Below are 17,392 nucleotides of genomic sequence, written 5' to 3'. Positions count from 1 at the left end.
CCAAGAAAATATTGTGTGTAATTTTTAAAATTAACTCTGAAACGATGGTATTTCAAAATGGACGGAACATACTTCCGATTTATAGGCTTAAACAAAAATAAATTCTTCGCTAACTCAAGTAACAAATGCCTAAAACGTAAGAATAAGTACACCATATTAGAGCAAATATACAGTCGGCAAATGTTGAAAAAGAAGAGCCCCAACTTGGGGGCGCCCTCCGAAGCCGAGATGGACGAGTACGGCTACATGTCCTCTCGAGTGCGGAACAACTCAAACGAGGAGGCGCCAGTTTTGTTGGAATGCGACTCTAAAACCGAGAACTGTCCGAACAACAATGCAACAACTCTCCCCAAAGGCCTTGCCGTCCGAGGGATCAACTCTGGACCAAGAAATACCCGCTTACGGATCCCCGCCAGCAGCAGCATCAATAGCTGCGACGAGCCCTATAGGACGCCGAACATGCAGCAAGTGCAGAGCATTCCAAATCCCCGTAAGAAGAACTTTATGGCCCCGCACAGCAGCCCGAAGAAGTCGAAGAAGGTTTTGTTTCCACCGGCCGAGCCACTGAGCCGGAGACGCTACTTCGATGGTTTGAAGCATTGCGACATCTTCAGTATGCTGAGCCACAACCAGCCGGCCCTGGAGTGCATACTGAAGCATATGAGTGCCCAAACGCTGGATGTCATGACCAAAGTAACGAAAAGCTGGGTGCAGACTCTCTTCAAGAGCCGGCAGTCCGTGGAGCGTCTGCACAATCATCGCCTTAAGTCGAGCCTCAACTTAGAGAATCCCGATCTCCCAAGAGAAGATACAATTTGTTCAAACCAGAGCCATTACAAGCTTTGGATAACATCAACATTCACTCGTCTCTCATCGGTACAGACCACAACAGTCTTAAACTGATGGAGGCAGACGCCGGCCGGGTATTGAAGGAGCAGCAACGGATCAAGTGTGCCCGCTGCGGCAAGAGCAGCCGCGTCTTCGTCAGCGAGAATGCGCGGGAGCGAAGCGATGAAAGCCTGCTGATGCCACCGATTAAATATGCATTTTCCAACAGCAAAAGGCTACCCGTAACACGCTTCCTGGCGCTGAATCTCGAAGACATCACGGGCTCGCAGCCAACCTACACGTTCGCCGAATGTACCAGTGTCATCTACAAGTACCGCTTCTGCACCAACTGCCTGTGCAAGTCCCATCCGGGCGAGCGATGCCTGGTCACCGGCTGGGATCACCCTCGACGCTGCTGATGCCCAGGGAAAGGCTGACGCCACCGCAGCGGAAGCAGAGACAAGACTCCAAGCTCAAGAAGAAAAACTCACTGAAGCGTTTGTGCTTTTCATTCCATAGTTTTAATTAATTGTCGTGTGTAGTATCTTGAAAACGCTTGCCTAAATTATTTTTATGTTTACTTTACTTTTCGTTTAGTTCAGTTTTAATTTGTTTTTCATCCATGCATAACGAAATTCCCTTTAAGACTTACATTTTTAAACTGTTCTCGCTTCAAGACTCTTGAACAATCTGTACCTCTCTGAGATTAAAATACATATGTATATAGTGCTGAAGATCATTCGTGAACTGATCTCTACCGAAAACCTGCCAATGGGCTTGGCAAATCGAAATGGAATGAGCAATTCTCAATATTGACGATCCATAGCATCCTCAGGAAAGTTTATTACAAACCAATTTACTGCCCCTTGGAAAATGGTGTTCCACGCTTCTTATCAACGAGGGCTGATTAATCTCGAATTCATTAAGTCCATAAGTAGGTCCATTGAAATTATCTCAACTAAATACAAATGCCCTGGGTCTGGACATAACAAACCATTTCGCAGATTTTTTTGACTATGCATCTTACCTTGACTTTCAAGAGGACAATGGAATTTATATAGTCGGTAGTAGAAACTAGTAAACCTTTCGATATGATGTATTGTTGTGGCTCTTGCTGTTAAAAGAAGTGCGGGAGCTTTCACACGGATACTGGTGGACAAATCGAACGTAAGACCACTGGAATTAGCCATGGCAGATAATAGAGAAATAAAAAACCTAATATAACACTATACTCTCTTTGAGGTATAAAAATCAAAAATCACAAGAATTGATTCATTTCTAAACATTTTACAGGCGATTATACTGAAAAGTGAAATGATCGCGACTGTATAGTACATAATATATTTCATAATTGAAAGCACGCGACAGACAAAGCGGTTTAAAATTTGACGTGCAATTATGGCACGAAAATATATATAAATCATTTCCATATATACGAGAATATATGTATATATCCATATATCTCTGTGGTATAAAAAAGTTTGGGTCTTCGTCGTCGCCAGATATTTAATGAAAAGCATACATATGTGGCAAAAATTAAAAATCTGATTATTTCTAACCGCCAAATATTTTTTGCACGTAAATTCTTGATAAACCGCGGTCCATCGAGGGTATCTTTTGTTGCTTAAGCAAGTTAGTATTAATATGTTAATAAAATGGAAAACTTATAATACTTCCCTTGAAGTATTCGCGAAAATATCTATCTTTAATTATGTTTATTTTTTAAACCAAATCGTGGGATTTCCAATAGGAAAGCTCATATTAGATCACCTGACAACCCTGTTAAAGCATTTTGTGTTCTTCTTCTTTGCTGTTCCCACTCTCTCTCAACAGAAATCATACGCCTCTCTCTTGGTTACAACTTCAAAGCTTTAAACACCTGTGCGAAAGCTTTGGCGGCTCTGATGTAAACAACGCCAAGTGGGAGACGATAGCAACAAAAAAGGAAGGGAAGCGAAACTCGGAGAAGAGAACGAGTAAATAAACAGATGAACAGAATCCGTATTAAAATAAAAACAGATTAGGGAAACGCGTCAAGAGCGTGTAGAAGTCGTATGGCAATGCTCTCCCTTCCGCTCTCATCTGGGAGAGCTGCTCTGCGTGGGAGAACGACCAGCCGGAAGCCCGTTTCTCATTTGGGAGCGGTAGCAAAGCTGAGCTTTGCATATTATTTGGATTTTACTTTTCGGATGCTTTTCCTTTGCTCTGCTGTGCTCGGCTGTGCTCCGCTGCTCTGCTGCTCTGCTGCCTGCCTCTGGCTTTGCGATTGCTGTTGCTGCTGCCTCTGCCAATGCTTTTTCGCAGTTTGTGTTTCAGTTGCGCGGCGGCCGAGGCAAAGTGAAAACGTGCGAAATTCTACCGTTAACCGAAGCGACAACAGCGACACAACGTGGACGCAGACGACGATGCTGCCACAGCGGGCAACCTGGCACTAGCCGTAGCACATACTCTCATCCTCATCCCCTTGCTCGGACTCGTGCTCGTAAAAGAAAAATTACTACACACTCACACAGAAGCAAATATTGAAAATTCTAAAGAAAAGCGCCAGCCGTAATGTGGCACAGTTGAAGGTGTGTTGGTACCTAGCTCCTTTCTCTCCCTCTCCGTCTACGTCTCCGTCTACGTCTCCGTCTCCGTGCCCGTGAACGTTTCGTTGTGTGTGTACGTGTGTGCATATTTATTATTTGAATTAATTGCATGAAATTTTCAACACATCTATATATACATATATACATATTCAACATGTACACCGAAAGTGTTGCATCTTAAATGAGTGCAAAAATAATCGGGAAAACTCGTGCAGCAGCATAATGATATTTCCGTCGAACATATGTACATTACAAATTCAGTGCTGCCTCTACCCCTCCCCCCACCGATGTCTGAGTTTGCTCTATTATATCATTCATAACTGGATTGTCCTGGTTTTCTCCTTCTTCGGGCTCCGGTCGCAGTATTGTTACATATAGCACCTTGAGCATGTGTGGAATGAACTGTTCTCTCTCTTTGGTCTCTTCTTTTGGGCAGATATTTGAAAAGTGAGGCATCTTCCAATATTTGAAACTATTTTCTGTTTCATCTATATCAAATGGGTACCAATCAAAAACCATACAATACCCTTGGTCCTTCAAAGGTACCAAAATGATGGGGTTCGTTTCACTTGTTGTTTTTGTGGCCCCACTCGTAAGTGGGATCTTTTCCGGCCCGCTCCAATGCAAATGTTTGCCTGCCCCCGTGCTTGTTAATATTTATTCTCTCCTTCAAGCCAGACCAACCCCGGACCCGGACCCTTACCCGGACGCGGACCCCAGACCCCTAGCGGTTCGAATGCCGCCCTCTTTGAGCTATCCTTTAGCCAGGAAGGCAAACAAAAACACGTTCAAGTTGTTCCTTGGCCTTGGTATTTATGGCCAGTGCGTCAGCCTGTCGCACACTTGACATGAGCTCGGGACCTGCTATAGTTAAACGTTGCCCATCCCCTTTCTAGCCGGGAGCGTTGTATTCATGACTAGTGGGCCCCCCTTTGGACTCCACCCACATTGTTGGAGTTTGGACTCGCTCGTGGTGGCAGCATCAGCTTCGCATCAGCCCGGCATCATCATCGCACTGCGCTATCGCCCTCAGCGCCCTCAAATTATTATCACCTTACTAATTATCTATCGATGGTGATGATGATGATGATGATGATGATGATGATGCCATTTTCAGGCGGCCCCTTATCAGGGCACAGCGCGCGACTTTTGCGTCGTCTTCGGCTATTTGCATTTTGTCTCTGATCCGAGAATTCTAATAATGTTCCAACAAATAAACATGTGAGCACGGGTGAGCCACCACTCGAAGCACCGCAACCTCTAAAAAAAAACAGATAACGGAGAGTCGAAAAAAAAGCAAACAAATAGAAAGAAACAACAAGCTTTCCACGAACTTTTTATTTGGCAGCCGTCCTTTGGCATTACCAGGAACAAAGGTTGCCCAAAGATTGAACTTTCAACCCGAATAGAGATGGTAGCGTGAGTACTGAAATGGTAGAGATTACCATATTCAATGGCTTGTGCACATAAAGAACACTTACGAAACCTCAGAAAACCATTTCCATATTCTGTTTTATTTTACTACTGAAATCAAAATATTTCATGCTGGGCCAAGACAAATTCTGCCAATAAAAATAGAAACAATCATTTGCAAAATACCAAGAACATTTCTATTCACTTATTTGAGTATGTTCAAAATTATTAACGGCAAAATGTATGGTCTAAAAATATTTCAAGAACATTTTCATATAATTTAAAAAAAAAAACTGAAATGTTTGTTGATTTACTCAATTCTGAAAGACTTGTAAATAAATTCGGCAATAGTTTGAATATTTCGTAATGGAATAATTATATTCCTTGTTTTGAAATACAATTTTAAAATAATTAATATTAAATTGGGAAATACATAGTTTTTGTATAATTAGGAGAATACACAGCTCCCTAAGAACGTAAGGGCCACTATACTTAAGTGATCAGAAAATGACAGTGATCAGATGATACTCTTGATACTGATACTATTGGATTATAGCACTATATGGGACTATAGGTTATAGAATATGGGAAATGCCTCTTAAGTGTTGGCCTCCTCTTAAGGCTCTCAAATATTTGTTACCAGTTTTAATTGTTATAGTGTGTTCATATTTGAAGACTTAGAAAGTCCTCTATAGTTCAAACCTTCAGTGAAGTCAATATGTAACAGAAGACCTACGATTCCGAATGAAGAAATCATTATATACATACATTTCTATATACATAGTTACTCTCAAATACATGTGCAAATACTAGGGCATACATATGTAATTAAAACAATCAAAACATGGTGCACATTCGTATAGAACATCCACAAATATAACAATTGTTGGCAATCTCTAGGAAAGGACATACCCTTGGTCCTTGGGCCTTGGCTGTGGGGCCGACCGACGGTGAAAATCGCTTATCAACGCGAGCACAAAGAGCCACGGGCAGAGGCAGGGCCAGGGCCAGGGCCAGAGCCGGAGCCAGAGCCAGAGCCGTAGCCGAAGCCGTGGCCCCCACAGGTAGTTTCTCGCACAGCCTTGACAATGACAGAGAAATAAGAAAATGGGCGCTAAGTGGGCGCGACGGTGCGGGGCAGGGCTGGCTCAAGGCGGTGGAAAGAGTGCATAAATGCCAATAGCTGAGGGGGGTGGGAGGCGATAGAGAGAAAGCCCAAAGGGAGTGGGAGAGGGGGAGGTAGAGGTAGAGATGTGAGAGTGCGGCCGTTACAACAAACAAACAAAGGAAACAAACAAACGATAAAGGGGATAGCACTACAGAGAGGAGAAAGCAGATGGTGAGGTGGGTGGAGGGAGAGAGGAAGAGAGGCGAGACCATGCCGGGTCGAGTGCTTTGGTTCATGACACACACACACTCGTCTGGGACGCTCTCTCTGCCGCTCTCTCACTCTCACGCTCACTATACATTATTCTATGTGTGCGTGTAGTAAAACGGGTTTTGAGTTTGCTTTTTCGCTGCCCTGGTCTGGCCCTGCCCGGTCCCTGGTCCCTGGTCCGGGCCTGGTCGGCAGGGGCATCGTCAACGGCTTTGGCAGTCAGTTGGCCAAGTCAAGTCAGTTGCTCTTTTGGCTTAACAAACTCAGAACGTGCCGCGGCGACGATGGCAGTGACATCCGATTGCAGCGCATAGAATGGAATAGAAGCACACCAGTAACAGTAAAAACAGAGGCAAGAAGCAATTACCAAGAAGCAGCATAAGGTGAAGAAGCATCTAAGAAGCACGGCTTAGTCGGCGTCAGCATGGCCAAGTGGCATCCATCGGATGCAAGACAGTGAAAACACTTACCCCAGTGTGTGCGCGGGTATTTGCTTAATAAATTATTAACAACAAATTGCGGAGAGCGGAGAGTGGAGAGTGGAAGCTCTCCGTTCGCAGGCCGCTTGTTGCTTGTTGTTATGTAAATGTCAAATGTATCTGTATCTCATGGATACCAAGCAGACTTAATGCCAATTTGGCTGAATATCTTTAGTGCCTCAGTTTTCGTCTATGTGTGTGTGTGTGTGTCTGCCTCTCAGTGTCTGTGTTAGCCTTGACTTTAGGCCTCTGCGCTGCGTCATTTTCTGCTCCAATTTTGTTATTTCTCGGTTTTTTTTGTGCCCGACACTTGAGGTCTTAAGCGGCCTCCGCTTCCAGATGCCATCCAGCCTCCACTCCACTCGGCCTCCTCCCCCTCCCCGCGCTTCCATTGAAATTCAAAACGCACTCCGCTACCAGCTGCGAGGCAACTTTTGACTGATACACCTACTTACTTACAAGAAATAACAAAAGAAAAAAAAAGCAAGCGATAAATTCGAGTACCGAATCACCAGATACCTCTAGCGATACAGTACTGCGATTATTGACCTAATTTCTAGAATGAAAATCGATGAAGAACTTGCTTGAACTTAGAAAATTTCTAGTATCTATACATTTCTAGGAAAATTCTATGACTTATCTTGCATTCCTTAGTAATAATATGCCTAGAACAATTTTAATTATAAACGAATAGAATCGTCCAAGTCTTTTGTCTCAAGCATCTTAACAAATGTATAATACCCTCTCCAAGGGTATGTCAAGAGACAACAAAATATCAGAAAACAGATTTAGAAAGTTGCTTGGCGGCCGCTCTCTGGAGTCTCTTTCTCGGCTTTCGTTTTGTTGTTCTTCCGCTTCTGTTGCCGCCTCCCTTTCGCTTACATCTGGCATTCCTTTCATGGCCAGGCACATATTTTCCATCGTGATTTATAAATTATTTTTTAATGCCTCACACACACACACACACACACACAAACACTCCCCTCTCTGTAAATGGGTCACAGAGGCCACTTGAAAATAATTGGAAAGAACTCAAATCATCCTGACATTTTCCCAGCCCCGATCGCGTATCTGTATAATCTCGTACGAGTACGACTTTTCTCATCGCCATTAACAACCTGTTTTTTTATATAAATAGGTATAATAATGTCTATTAATATGCCCAATTGAGGTCTACGTAATGGAATCGGCTTGCTGAATCGATTGCCGCTTTATTTATCGACCCATTGTCTCAGCGATACACGCTCCACGCTCCATTCTCCATGATCCGTGCTCCATGACCTAACTTACTAACTCTCCTCAAAAAAGCAACAGACAGTCGACTCTGAAAGTGTGCGATCACATCATTGTGATGAATAATAGTTTTTTCTTGTTTTTGTTTTAGAATTGTTTTTTTGTTTGTATTTTTCTTTAAAATTCGCTTCAATGACTCCTCAGGTCATTTTACAGTCTAAGAAAATGTTGTAAAGATGATATATGTCTTTTCTTGGATCAATTGGATATTTTGATGAGATATTATATCTTACAGTATGCTTTAACGCTATAAAAGATATTCGTTTCTCCAGTTTCCGTGAGCATTTTACAAATCACAAGGTTTCCATTTACTCTTTCCCAAAATATCCTTCTGGGAGTTTAGCTATCTTTGTTATTAAACAGTAAAGTCCAGGAAAAGTTCTTAAATGACATATTGTATATTTAATTATCAGCCATTTATTCATTCCGCCCACTGCACTCTGCCCTCTGCACTCTGTCCTCTGTCTGAAAAGTTGCAATAAAGTTGCATGCAATTGAAAGTTTCAAATGACTCTTTCAAAGGCAGGAAAATGATTCAGTTTGCGGCACTCCATCCCACCACCACGACCCGAAGCAGTCCACAGTCCAGACCAGCCCTTTGGCTTTCCCTTCGGATACAGTTACCAATTGCATTCCAATTTCAGTAATTACGCCCTTACTTAGGTAAAGTGCATTTTTCGTCAAACTTAAAAGCTTATTCGATAATATCCTTTCAGTTTGCTCTTATGACTGTCGTGGGAATTCTGCCCGATAGCTGGATCTATACGGAGAGCCGGGACCGACTGAAATACCCCTGAAACCGCAGCCCGCCAGAGCAGAGCCAAAGGAAAACAAACAAAAGCCAGCCATCGGAATCGTCCAGAAGCAAACACGAGGAGTGCAACGCCAGAGAAAGACTAATCAGGATAGCGGTGGCAACTATTACAAAAGTTATTGCGTCCTTGGCATTTGCAACAACAGGAAGCACCTCAAGCAGAGCGCAAAAGGAGGTCGCGGAAGGTCGAGGAATCAGTGCAGGAGAAGGGAGAATCCTTTATTGAGCCACCCATTCCGCAAGCACAGCCACCGTGGCCCAACGACACCACAGCACCTCCAACGGCAGCAGCGGCGCCAGCCTTGGCGTTGGCAGTGGCGCTGGCGTTGGCGTTGGCAGCGTCCCCGTCATCATGGAGGGGCCCGAGGTGACATTTCTGTTCCAATTTGGCAGCATTCGCGATGCAGTTAGCGTGCCCGTAACCGCCCTCACGCTCAAATCACTCAAGGATATGGCCTGTGATTTCATCAACACAAAGGTAAGATGTGGGACATGGAAGTCTGCATGGATGGAAGCAGTCTTGGAAGAACTAGGGACCACTAGGGACCACCCCAAAGGGTGTCGGGGTCACCATCTGCTTTCGTTTATTATGCATGATCCAGAGCTGGGAGCTGGTCATGTCAATAAGTAAATATTTTTATTTGCCATCTGCGCCGAGGTGGAACGCGGTCAAGTCAACACAAAGTCCATTCCGGAGCTCCTCCGAGTCCGATTAAGAGTCCGAATCCCTCGCCAGAGCCATGCGGATAGAGAGGGGAAGATTAATAAATGTCTATGTGTGCAGAATAATTGCTTTATTTCATTAAGTCCAAGTAACATAGACATGACTCGCTTACTTTCTCGTGAGGGAGATGGGGTGGTGGGGAGGAAGGGCAGCTATCCATGGCCAATTCAATTAACCAAGCCGCAACCGGTGACCAATAACGAGGCACTGGCAACGACAGCTGCTCCTGACTTGGAACATGCTCCACCTCCTCTCGTGACCATGTGGGCGCCACGAGCCACGCGCCACTTCTATCATAGCCAAGGGTCCCTCCCCCCAAATGGAAATGCGTATGGATATACTCGTATTTTGTGTCCGATAAGGTTTATTTACAGGAGGATCCACTGGATCAATATATGTATCGACTAGTATAAAATGGACAGGAAAATTGAAGAAAAGAAGCTTCAAGAGAGTTTTCCAAGCGACGTTCCACTGCAGTTAGCTTTCGCATATTTTATTTATCTTTTGTTGTTGGCTATCAATTGAAATCGATATGATATTTTGTGCATATGGCCCGCTGAATCTTATCAGGCAATCAATTAAGATACGAATACGAATACGAATATGATATGATAATGGGGGGAGACCCGCACTCCCGTATGCAAAAATGAGCGTTAAATGAAGCAAAACACCGCAAATGGACATGGACATGGCCAGTAAAACTCCAACACTCTTGTGGCACATTTCAGATACCGGATAGCGGACTCACGTATCTGTCGGAGCGGATTCTGCTGTTCGTGCACGACTACAGCACACCCAATGTGCTGCACATTATCAATTCGGCAGCGGAAGTGGTGGACGAGACCCTGGTGGAAATTGTATTGACAGCCAGCCGTAAGACCCTAGCCGAGCCTCAATCTGGGCTTTGACTGACCGCCACGTTTATCTGCCACCCACAGCCATCCTGTATCCGACGTCCGAGATGCCAACTCTGAAGCCGCACAGCCTCAATGTGCATTCCTACAAGGGGCCGACATTCTGTGATTTCTGCGGTGAAATGCTGTTCGGCCTGGTGCGTCAGGGCCTCAAGTGTGATGGTATGTGGCCCATTTATGACAACTGTTTTCCTTTGGCCGGACTAATCCGCCAGTTCAATATCCTTCTTCTCGCTCCCTCCCACAGGCTGCGGTCAGAACTATCACAAGCGATGTGTGGTGAAAATACCGAACAACTGTAACCGCTCGAATGACGCCACATCGAGACGCTCCTTCACCCTGCAGACGCCACGCAGCCCGTCCGGCAGCTCACAGCAGTCGCTCCTCTCCTCCGCCGAGGAGTCAACGGGCCGGAATGACTCCAGCAGTTCTCTGGTAAAGCGCATGTCGGACCTTATGAATGACATTATTAAGAATTGACACGTTCGTGGACAGACGTGTAGACGTGTGGGGAAAGCACGTCAGCTATCCTCGTCCTAACCCTCGTCCTCCCAGTGTGCATACATACGCACATGTGTGTGTGTGTGTGTGCCGAGTATCTGTGTGAATGCCAGTGAGTGTTGCGAATGAATAGTGCGTATTGGTGGCGGTTGACAGTTTGGGGCATCCCTACGAGTATTTAAAATTGTACTTACCCTTTTATTTTTTGTATTCTCTTCATTTTTGAATAAATTTTCATTTTGCTTACATTTAATGGCTCATTAACTCTTTTAAATACTCGTAGGGGGGGTGTCCGAAGCAGAGAGTTAAAGGTCCTGGGGAAAACTCTTTAGGGTTCGTGGAGTACCCCCTTAGTCTCTGTGAAAGCCTACAGGAAAGTTGCCTAGGATATGTATGATCTCTGTGTCCCCTAAAAGGATATACATTCCCCCATGGTGTAGGCCCTAATACTCCACAAAAATTTGTTCTATTTGTATAATTCAAACGAAGAATACTCAAGGCAATAATTTCATATTCGTATGAACTTCCGCACAGTATTACCCGAGGGATACTTGGCATTCATAACACTCCGTCTCCGATGACACTTTAAGGCAGTCTTGTCATATTTTTTACTATAAGTTTTAGTCAATTACGTCCATTAGTTAGAGTGGACTGTACACGATCCCGTGCGGTACGCCGACTGAAGACGCTTCTCCAGAGGAACCCAATTCGCTAATTAAGTCTCTCCCCGTCTCTCCCCTCCACCCGCAGAACATACCCGGACGACACCAGCGCACCCACTCGTCGGGCAGCCGAAACGGCCTGACTGCGCTCCGCATCCCGCACACGTTCCAGGTCCACACATACGGGATCCCGACGGTGTGCCAGCTGTGCAAGAAGCTGCTGAAGGGGCTCTTCAAGCAGGGGCTGCAGTGCCGCGACTGCCAGTACAATACGCACAAGAAGTGCATGGACAAGGTGCCGCTGGACTGCACGGGAGAGGCGCAGCTCAGCCAGCTGCAGATGCAGGCGGAGATCGGGGACGGGACGCCGCGCAAGGAGCGGGACAACTTCTTCCGCGAGGAGTTCGATGACAGCGATTTCGAGGACTCACCCAGTCCGCAGCCGGACTACGGAAAGTACGGCAAGGTGGCGATGGGAGGCGGTGTAAATCTGGTTGCAGGGAGACCCAGGGAGCCGCCCAAGGCGCTTACCAACGCCCACAACTCCCCCCCGGAGCTGGTCAACGGAGGGATGGGCGACGATGGCAGTGGCAGCGGCAGCGTGGGCGGGGAGACAAAGTCCAGCGACGGCCAGTCGGAGCAGTCTCAGTCCTCGTCCTCCTCCTCGCCCAGCGCCAACATCCCGCTGATGCGCATCGTGCAGTCCGTGAAGCACACGAAGAAGCGCGGCGGCCAGGCCCTGAAGGAGGGGTGGCTGGTCCACTTCACCTCCCTGGACAAGGCCGTCAAGCGCCACTACTGGCGCCTAGACTCCAAGACCGTCACGCTGTTCGTCTCGGAGCAGGGCAGCAAGTACCACAAGGAGCTGCCGCTGGCGGAGCTCCTCTCCATCGAGGCGCACCGCGATCCGCGTCCCGACTCCAACTACTGCTTCGAGCTGTGCATGCCCAGCCTCAGCTACTACGTCGGCCAGGATCCCCTCGTGGGCGCCAAGGAGGAGCAGGCGGTGCGCCTACCGCCCCCGGACAGCGGCATCGGCAGCGATATCGCCAAGAGCTGGGAGACAAGCATCCGGCAGGCCTTCATGCATGTGAACAACACACGTGAGTGGCTCATATTTATACCCATACTATATTCTGAGTGCTAGGAACTAACCAATCTTCCATCTACCACAGAATGCTGTGAATCGGAGGAACAGGTCCAGGACATGGGCCAGCTCTATCAGATATTTCCCGATGAGGTGCTCGGCTCCGGACAGTTTGGCGTCGTCTACGGCGGCGTGCACAAGAAGACAAAGCGTGAGGTGGCCATCAAGGTGATCGACAAGCTGCGCTTCCCCACCAAGCAGGAGGCCCAACTGAAGAACGAGGTGGCCATCCTCCAGAACATCTGCCACTGCGGCGTCGTCAACCTGGAGCGGATGTTCGAGACCCCCGAGCGCATCTTCGTCGTGATGGAGAAGCTGAAGGGCGACATGCTCGAGATGATCCTGTCGCACGCGAGGGGCCGGCTAAGCGAGCGCGTCACCAAGTTTCTCATCACCCAGATCCTGATTGCCCTCAAGTACCTGCACTCGCAGAACATCGTCCACTGCGACCTGAAGCCGGAGAATGTGCTGCTCTCCTCGGACGCAGAATTTCCGCAGGTGAAGCTGTGCGACTTTGGCTATGCCCGCATCATTGGCGAGAAGTCCTTCCGCCGCTCGGTGGTGGGCACGCCCGCCTATCTCGCACCCGAAGTGCTCCGGAACAAGGGCTACAATCGGTCGCTGGACATGTGGAGCGTGGGCGTGATCATCTATGTGAGCCTGAGCGGCACATTTCCGTTCAACGAGGAGGAGGACATCAACGATCAAATACAGAATGCCGCCTTCATGTATCCCCCCAATCCGTGGAAAGAGATCTCCTCCAATGGTGAGCCGGTGCCCTGGGGAGTTCCTTCTGCCCTTCTGACTAACCATTTCATCTCTCATTCCGTAGCCATTGATCTGATCAACAACCTGCTGCAGGTGAAGCAGCGAAAGCGCTACACAGTGGACAAGAGCCTGTTGCACTACTGGCTGCAGGACAAGCAAACCTACCGAGACCTGCGCACCCTGGAGACCCAGGTGGGCGGCGGACGCTATCTCACACACGAGGCGGACGACATACGCTGGGATTGTGCGGGTGACATGTGACCTGTGACCTTCGACAATGACCTGAGTGGATCAGTGGGCACCACCCCCACACCTACAACCACGCCCACTCCCATCTTGACCAACAGCACCACCGAGAGTTATCCATCCGCAGGCAACTGCGCCGACTGCCATCGTCTGTCCGAGAATTCCCCCAAGGTGGAGGCCATCAGCGGCAAAGCGCTAAAGTGGGTCCGTTTCCATCTCTGTCGCCACATCAAATAGTCCCAGAGCAGAGCCAAGCAGCTGTTCCATTCAGCTGTTTTAACGTCCACTTGAAGAAAACTATAACCTAGTACCCTACATTTTCTAAAGCTTTCTAATCTGAACTATATTTCTGAATCCAATTTAAGTACAGCTTTTAAAATTGGGTAGACCATGGGTGTACTTTCTTTGAGTGTACATTTATTCGTCCCGCACTCTCGATGTTACTCCTAGACTTGTAAGTTTTCCCTCTCGCTGCTGCTTCTCTCCGTAACGATAACGATAACGATAACTTTGATAAATGCTAAACAAGAAAACTCTGTGTGCTAAATTTTTCTCTAGAATCAAAATTAGTCGATAGCTTTAATTTGTTAACCACCTAATGGCAACTCTTATGAATAACACTTACGTACATCAAATATACATGCAAAATACATACGTGTATTCATCAATAAAACAAAAAAACCACAAGCTCAGATCTTATGCAGTACCAATTGCCACAAGAGCGAAAACAAACTACTGATGAATAAACAACAAACTTGACATTTGAGTGTCGTGAATGCATCTGTGCATTTTCGTCATCCTCATCATGGCTGTGATTCCCAGCAATTGTATGGTACTATACCAAGGTAACTCGAAGACTACAAGAACTAGGGGATCCGAATTCGTGATGTGGTCTCGAATTATCTTGATCTAACCAGAGGGTATTTAATAGTTCATCTTCATCTGCGAAAGCCATCTCAAAAGCGCTGGCTTGCAACGGTTGACACTCTTTTCGTAGCACAGCACTTTGTGACTCGTGCCACACTTTCCAGCAGCAGTAGTTCCACAACGTTCCAATCAAGAAGATGCAACTATTACCATTCAGTTTCTTCCTTTTGTTTGCTCTCAGCTTAAGAGAGTGCGTGGAGACAGCCGCAAGCCAGGATTCGGATGGCTTTACCACGCCCAGTCCTGCTTGGATTGAGTACCAGCGCATTCGCTTCAGTCAAGGTCCGAATGACCCGAATATTTTAACCAGCTCCCAGATTTTAGGGAGCTCTACCAAGGCACCTGTTCATACTGTGGTCGTGGTCACTCCCAATGTGGAGACTACATCGCGGAGGCACTCGTCGCATTCGACAGAGAGCCATGAGGAGGAGGACTCTACAGAACCACCGGTAGACAACGGAGAAGGAGAAAATGGTGGCGAAATCGAGATGCCCAGCATGCACGGCTTCCTTAAGTTTCTGAAAACCATGCAGAACAGCTGGATCAAGAAGTCGGCCCTCAGCATTGAAAAGAAGATCAAACTCCTCCAGAATCTTCGTGACAATCTAATGCGGATGATTGGTAAGAATATCAATTTTGTATTTAGCTGATGCCGAAGCTGACTTTCTCCAACTTCACGGCAGAGCAACATTTCGCGGTTCTGTGGCAGCCACCGGAGCGGAAGAGACGCAGGCGTCGTGGCCTGATGGACGAAGCCGCAATAGATTTCCCACCCGAAGCAGCCATCATGAGCATTAATTTCCTTACATTCGCTGTTTTTCTCATCAAGCTGGTGATGGTAGGTCGTCTTCTATATTAATTCCTAATCCACACCTTGATTTTCCTTGAATCTTTCAGCAAGTGGTGAAGATTGTTAAGAGCAAGCATTATACCCTGTCTGGCTTCAGCTTTAATCGTCAAGTGATCAGAAATCCTTAGAACTGTGGAAAGGGCTAACACTACCACCTCTACATGGTTTAGTGCAAAATTGTTTTAATTTAAGTAAACTATAGACTATACTCTCAGTCGCAGTTCCAATAGTTAATTTATTCATACATCAATCTACGTAAAATATAAGCTATCCACAGAGGGAGAATATTTAACATCTATTGCTCAGTGTTTTTAATTCCTATTTTGAAATAAACAGTCTTCATTAAACAGTCTGGCAGTACTCTGCTCACTAGCGAATTTCATAGCAGCCAGCTCGTTACACGATGTGTCATGAAAAGCAGTGTATGTCATAAACTGCTTGCACCTTTATAAAATGTTTGACTTGTTTTGTTCCTCATTACTTGTCCGTGCAACCACATTGAAACGTAGCAGATGTACCGCTGTAGTAAAATAAATATATTGTACTAAATAATGAAAATTATTTCCAAACTATAGTTAATGTTCACTGTAAAAGGATGTTATACAGCTGCAATTAAAAATCATTTTCATATTAGTTTTAAAAGCGCTTAAGTTAATTTATAAAAAAATTTCGGAACTCAAATATTAACACTGTCGCGAATGTACTTAATTTTCGTTTGGCTTATTTCCAATTAAAAACTCTCATCCATTTTGTGTGGCTATCCTGCCACACCATTAAAATAAATCAAATAGTGCTGCCAGACTGACACATTTAGTCAGCGCCATCTACTGCAAAGCTTTCGTCAAGGCTTTTCGATGATATGCACTGACAAAAGCTGACTGATGTAGCCCTAATACTTGCTCATTGCTATGGTTTTAGTAGACCGTTAAAAATGCTACCACCACACCCACGCCCTCTGCCACAACCCACGACCTACGCCTACAACCACTGAACGCGATGCTTAACCACCGTTGAGCTAATAGAGAGTTGGTTACTACGCGGCGCGAGCTCGCGCTTTTGTGTGACACGACAAAGGCACGCAGGGCGAAGGATGAGAAGCGGGACCTGAGTCACGGCTCGGCTCCTGGGACTGGGTACTGGGGATCCCCGATTGCAGCTGGGCAAATGCATTTGCCTATTGGCCGGTGCCGCCTTTGATTTGATTAATTGATGCATTAAGCTCATTTACGCATAATTAATGACCCTTCACGATTTTTTGTTGTTTTTCCCTCCATTTTTTTCTATTTGGAAAATCTGTTTTTTAATGCACATACTGGCAAAATTCATGCCCAGCTGGAGCTGGCGGCATAATCAAGAATTCAAGTCGTGCGACAAATCAGTAGTGAGAAGACCAACAACAACTACAGCAGCAACAAACAAGAAAGGACCACAGGCAGAGGCTTGGAATACTCTGTCAGAGAAAGGGTTCGGAGAAACATCGAATATAGATACTCGTTTTCAGTTATGGATCGTATCTCTAAGAACGTGTAACTTGTGATAGATTGATTAAATAATCATGTCCTGGCTGTTCCTAGTTATACAAAGGTCTTTAAGAATAGATTTGTGATGTTCGCTCGAAATTCGGAAATGTTTCCTTCTGTTAAAACAGGAATACCCTCCAAGAAGAGTATGAAAACTGATTTTTCAGCCTGAGGCCAAAACGAGTAGAGGTAGAAAAAGGAACAGAAAGGAAAGGGAAGTGGATAAGAAGAAGCGGCAGCAGTAGAAGAAGCGGATGTACAAATTCAACTTCATCTCATGTTTGTGTTGACTGAGGAATGACGTTCGTGCGTGTGCCTGTGTGTGTGTGTGTGTGTGTGT

General features: G+C 46.0%; 3 protein-coding genes across 3 annotated transcripts; all 3 read left to right on the top strand.

Moving 5' to 3' along the window:
• The first annotated feature begins 228 nt into the window (after positions 1–228).
• Positions 229–1,247, top strand: LOC6588357. Its single transcript, XM_026986812.1, has 2 exons — positions 229–817; positions 883–1,247. Exons 1-2 carry the CDS (start codon positions 229–231, stop codon positions 1,245–1,247), a joined length of 954 nt encoding a protein of 317 aa, XP_026842613.1.
• A 1,915-nt stretch (positions 1,248–3,162) lies between these two features.
• LOC6588143 (serine/threonine-protein kinase D1) lies at positions 3,163–14,407 on the top strand. Its single transcript, XM_026988306.1, has 8 exons — positions 3,163–3,398; positions 8,696–9,271; positions 10,246–10,390; positions 10,456–10,593; positions 10,679–10,866; positions 11,683–12,697; positions 12,770–13,507; positions 13,574–14,407. Exons 2-8 carry the CDS (start codon positions 9,146–9,148, stop codon positions 13,768–13,770), a joined length of 2,547 nt encoding a protein of 848 aa, XP_026844107.1. The 5' UTR covers positions 3,163–3,398; positions 8,696–9,145; the 3' UTR covers positions 13,771–14,407.
• Positions 14,408–14,819: 412 nt separating this feature from the next.
• On the top strand, positions 14,820–15,541 carry LOC6588329. Its single transcript, XM_002013767.1, has 2 exons — positions 14,820–15,303; positions 15,366–15,541. Exons 1-2 carry the CDS (start codon positions 14,820–14,822, stop codon positions 15,539–15,541), a joined length of 660 nt encoding a protein of 219 aa, XP_002013803.1.
• The last annotated feature ends 1,851 nt before the right edge of the window (positions 15,542–17,392 follow it).

Source organism: Drosophila persimilis, unplaced genomic scaffold (assembly GCF_003286085.1).
Source record: "Drosophila persimilis strain 14011-0111.01,24,50 unplaced genomic scaffold, DperRS2 tig00000000-arrow-pilon, whole genome shotgun sequence".
In the NCBI taxonomy this organism is placed as follows: domain Eukaryota; kingdom Metazoa; phylum Arthropoda; class Insecta; order Diptera; family Drosophilidae; genus Drosophila; species Drosophila persimilis.
The sequence above is the reverse complement of the archived record's forward strand: the minus strand, read 5'-3'. Positions and strand labels throughout refer to the sequence as shown.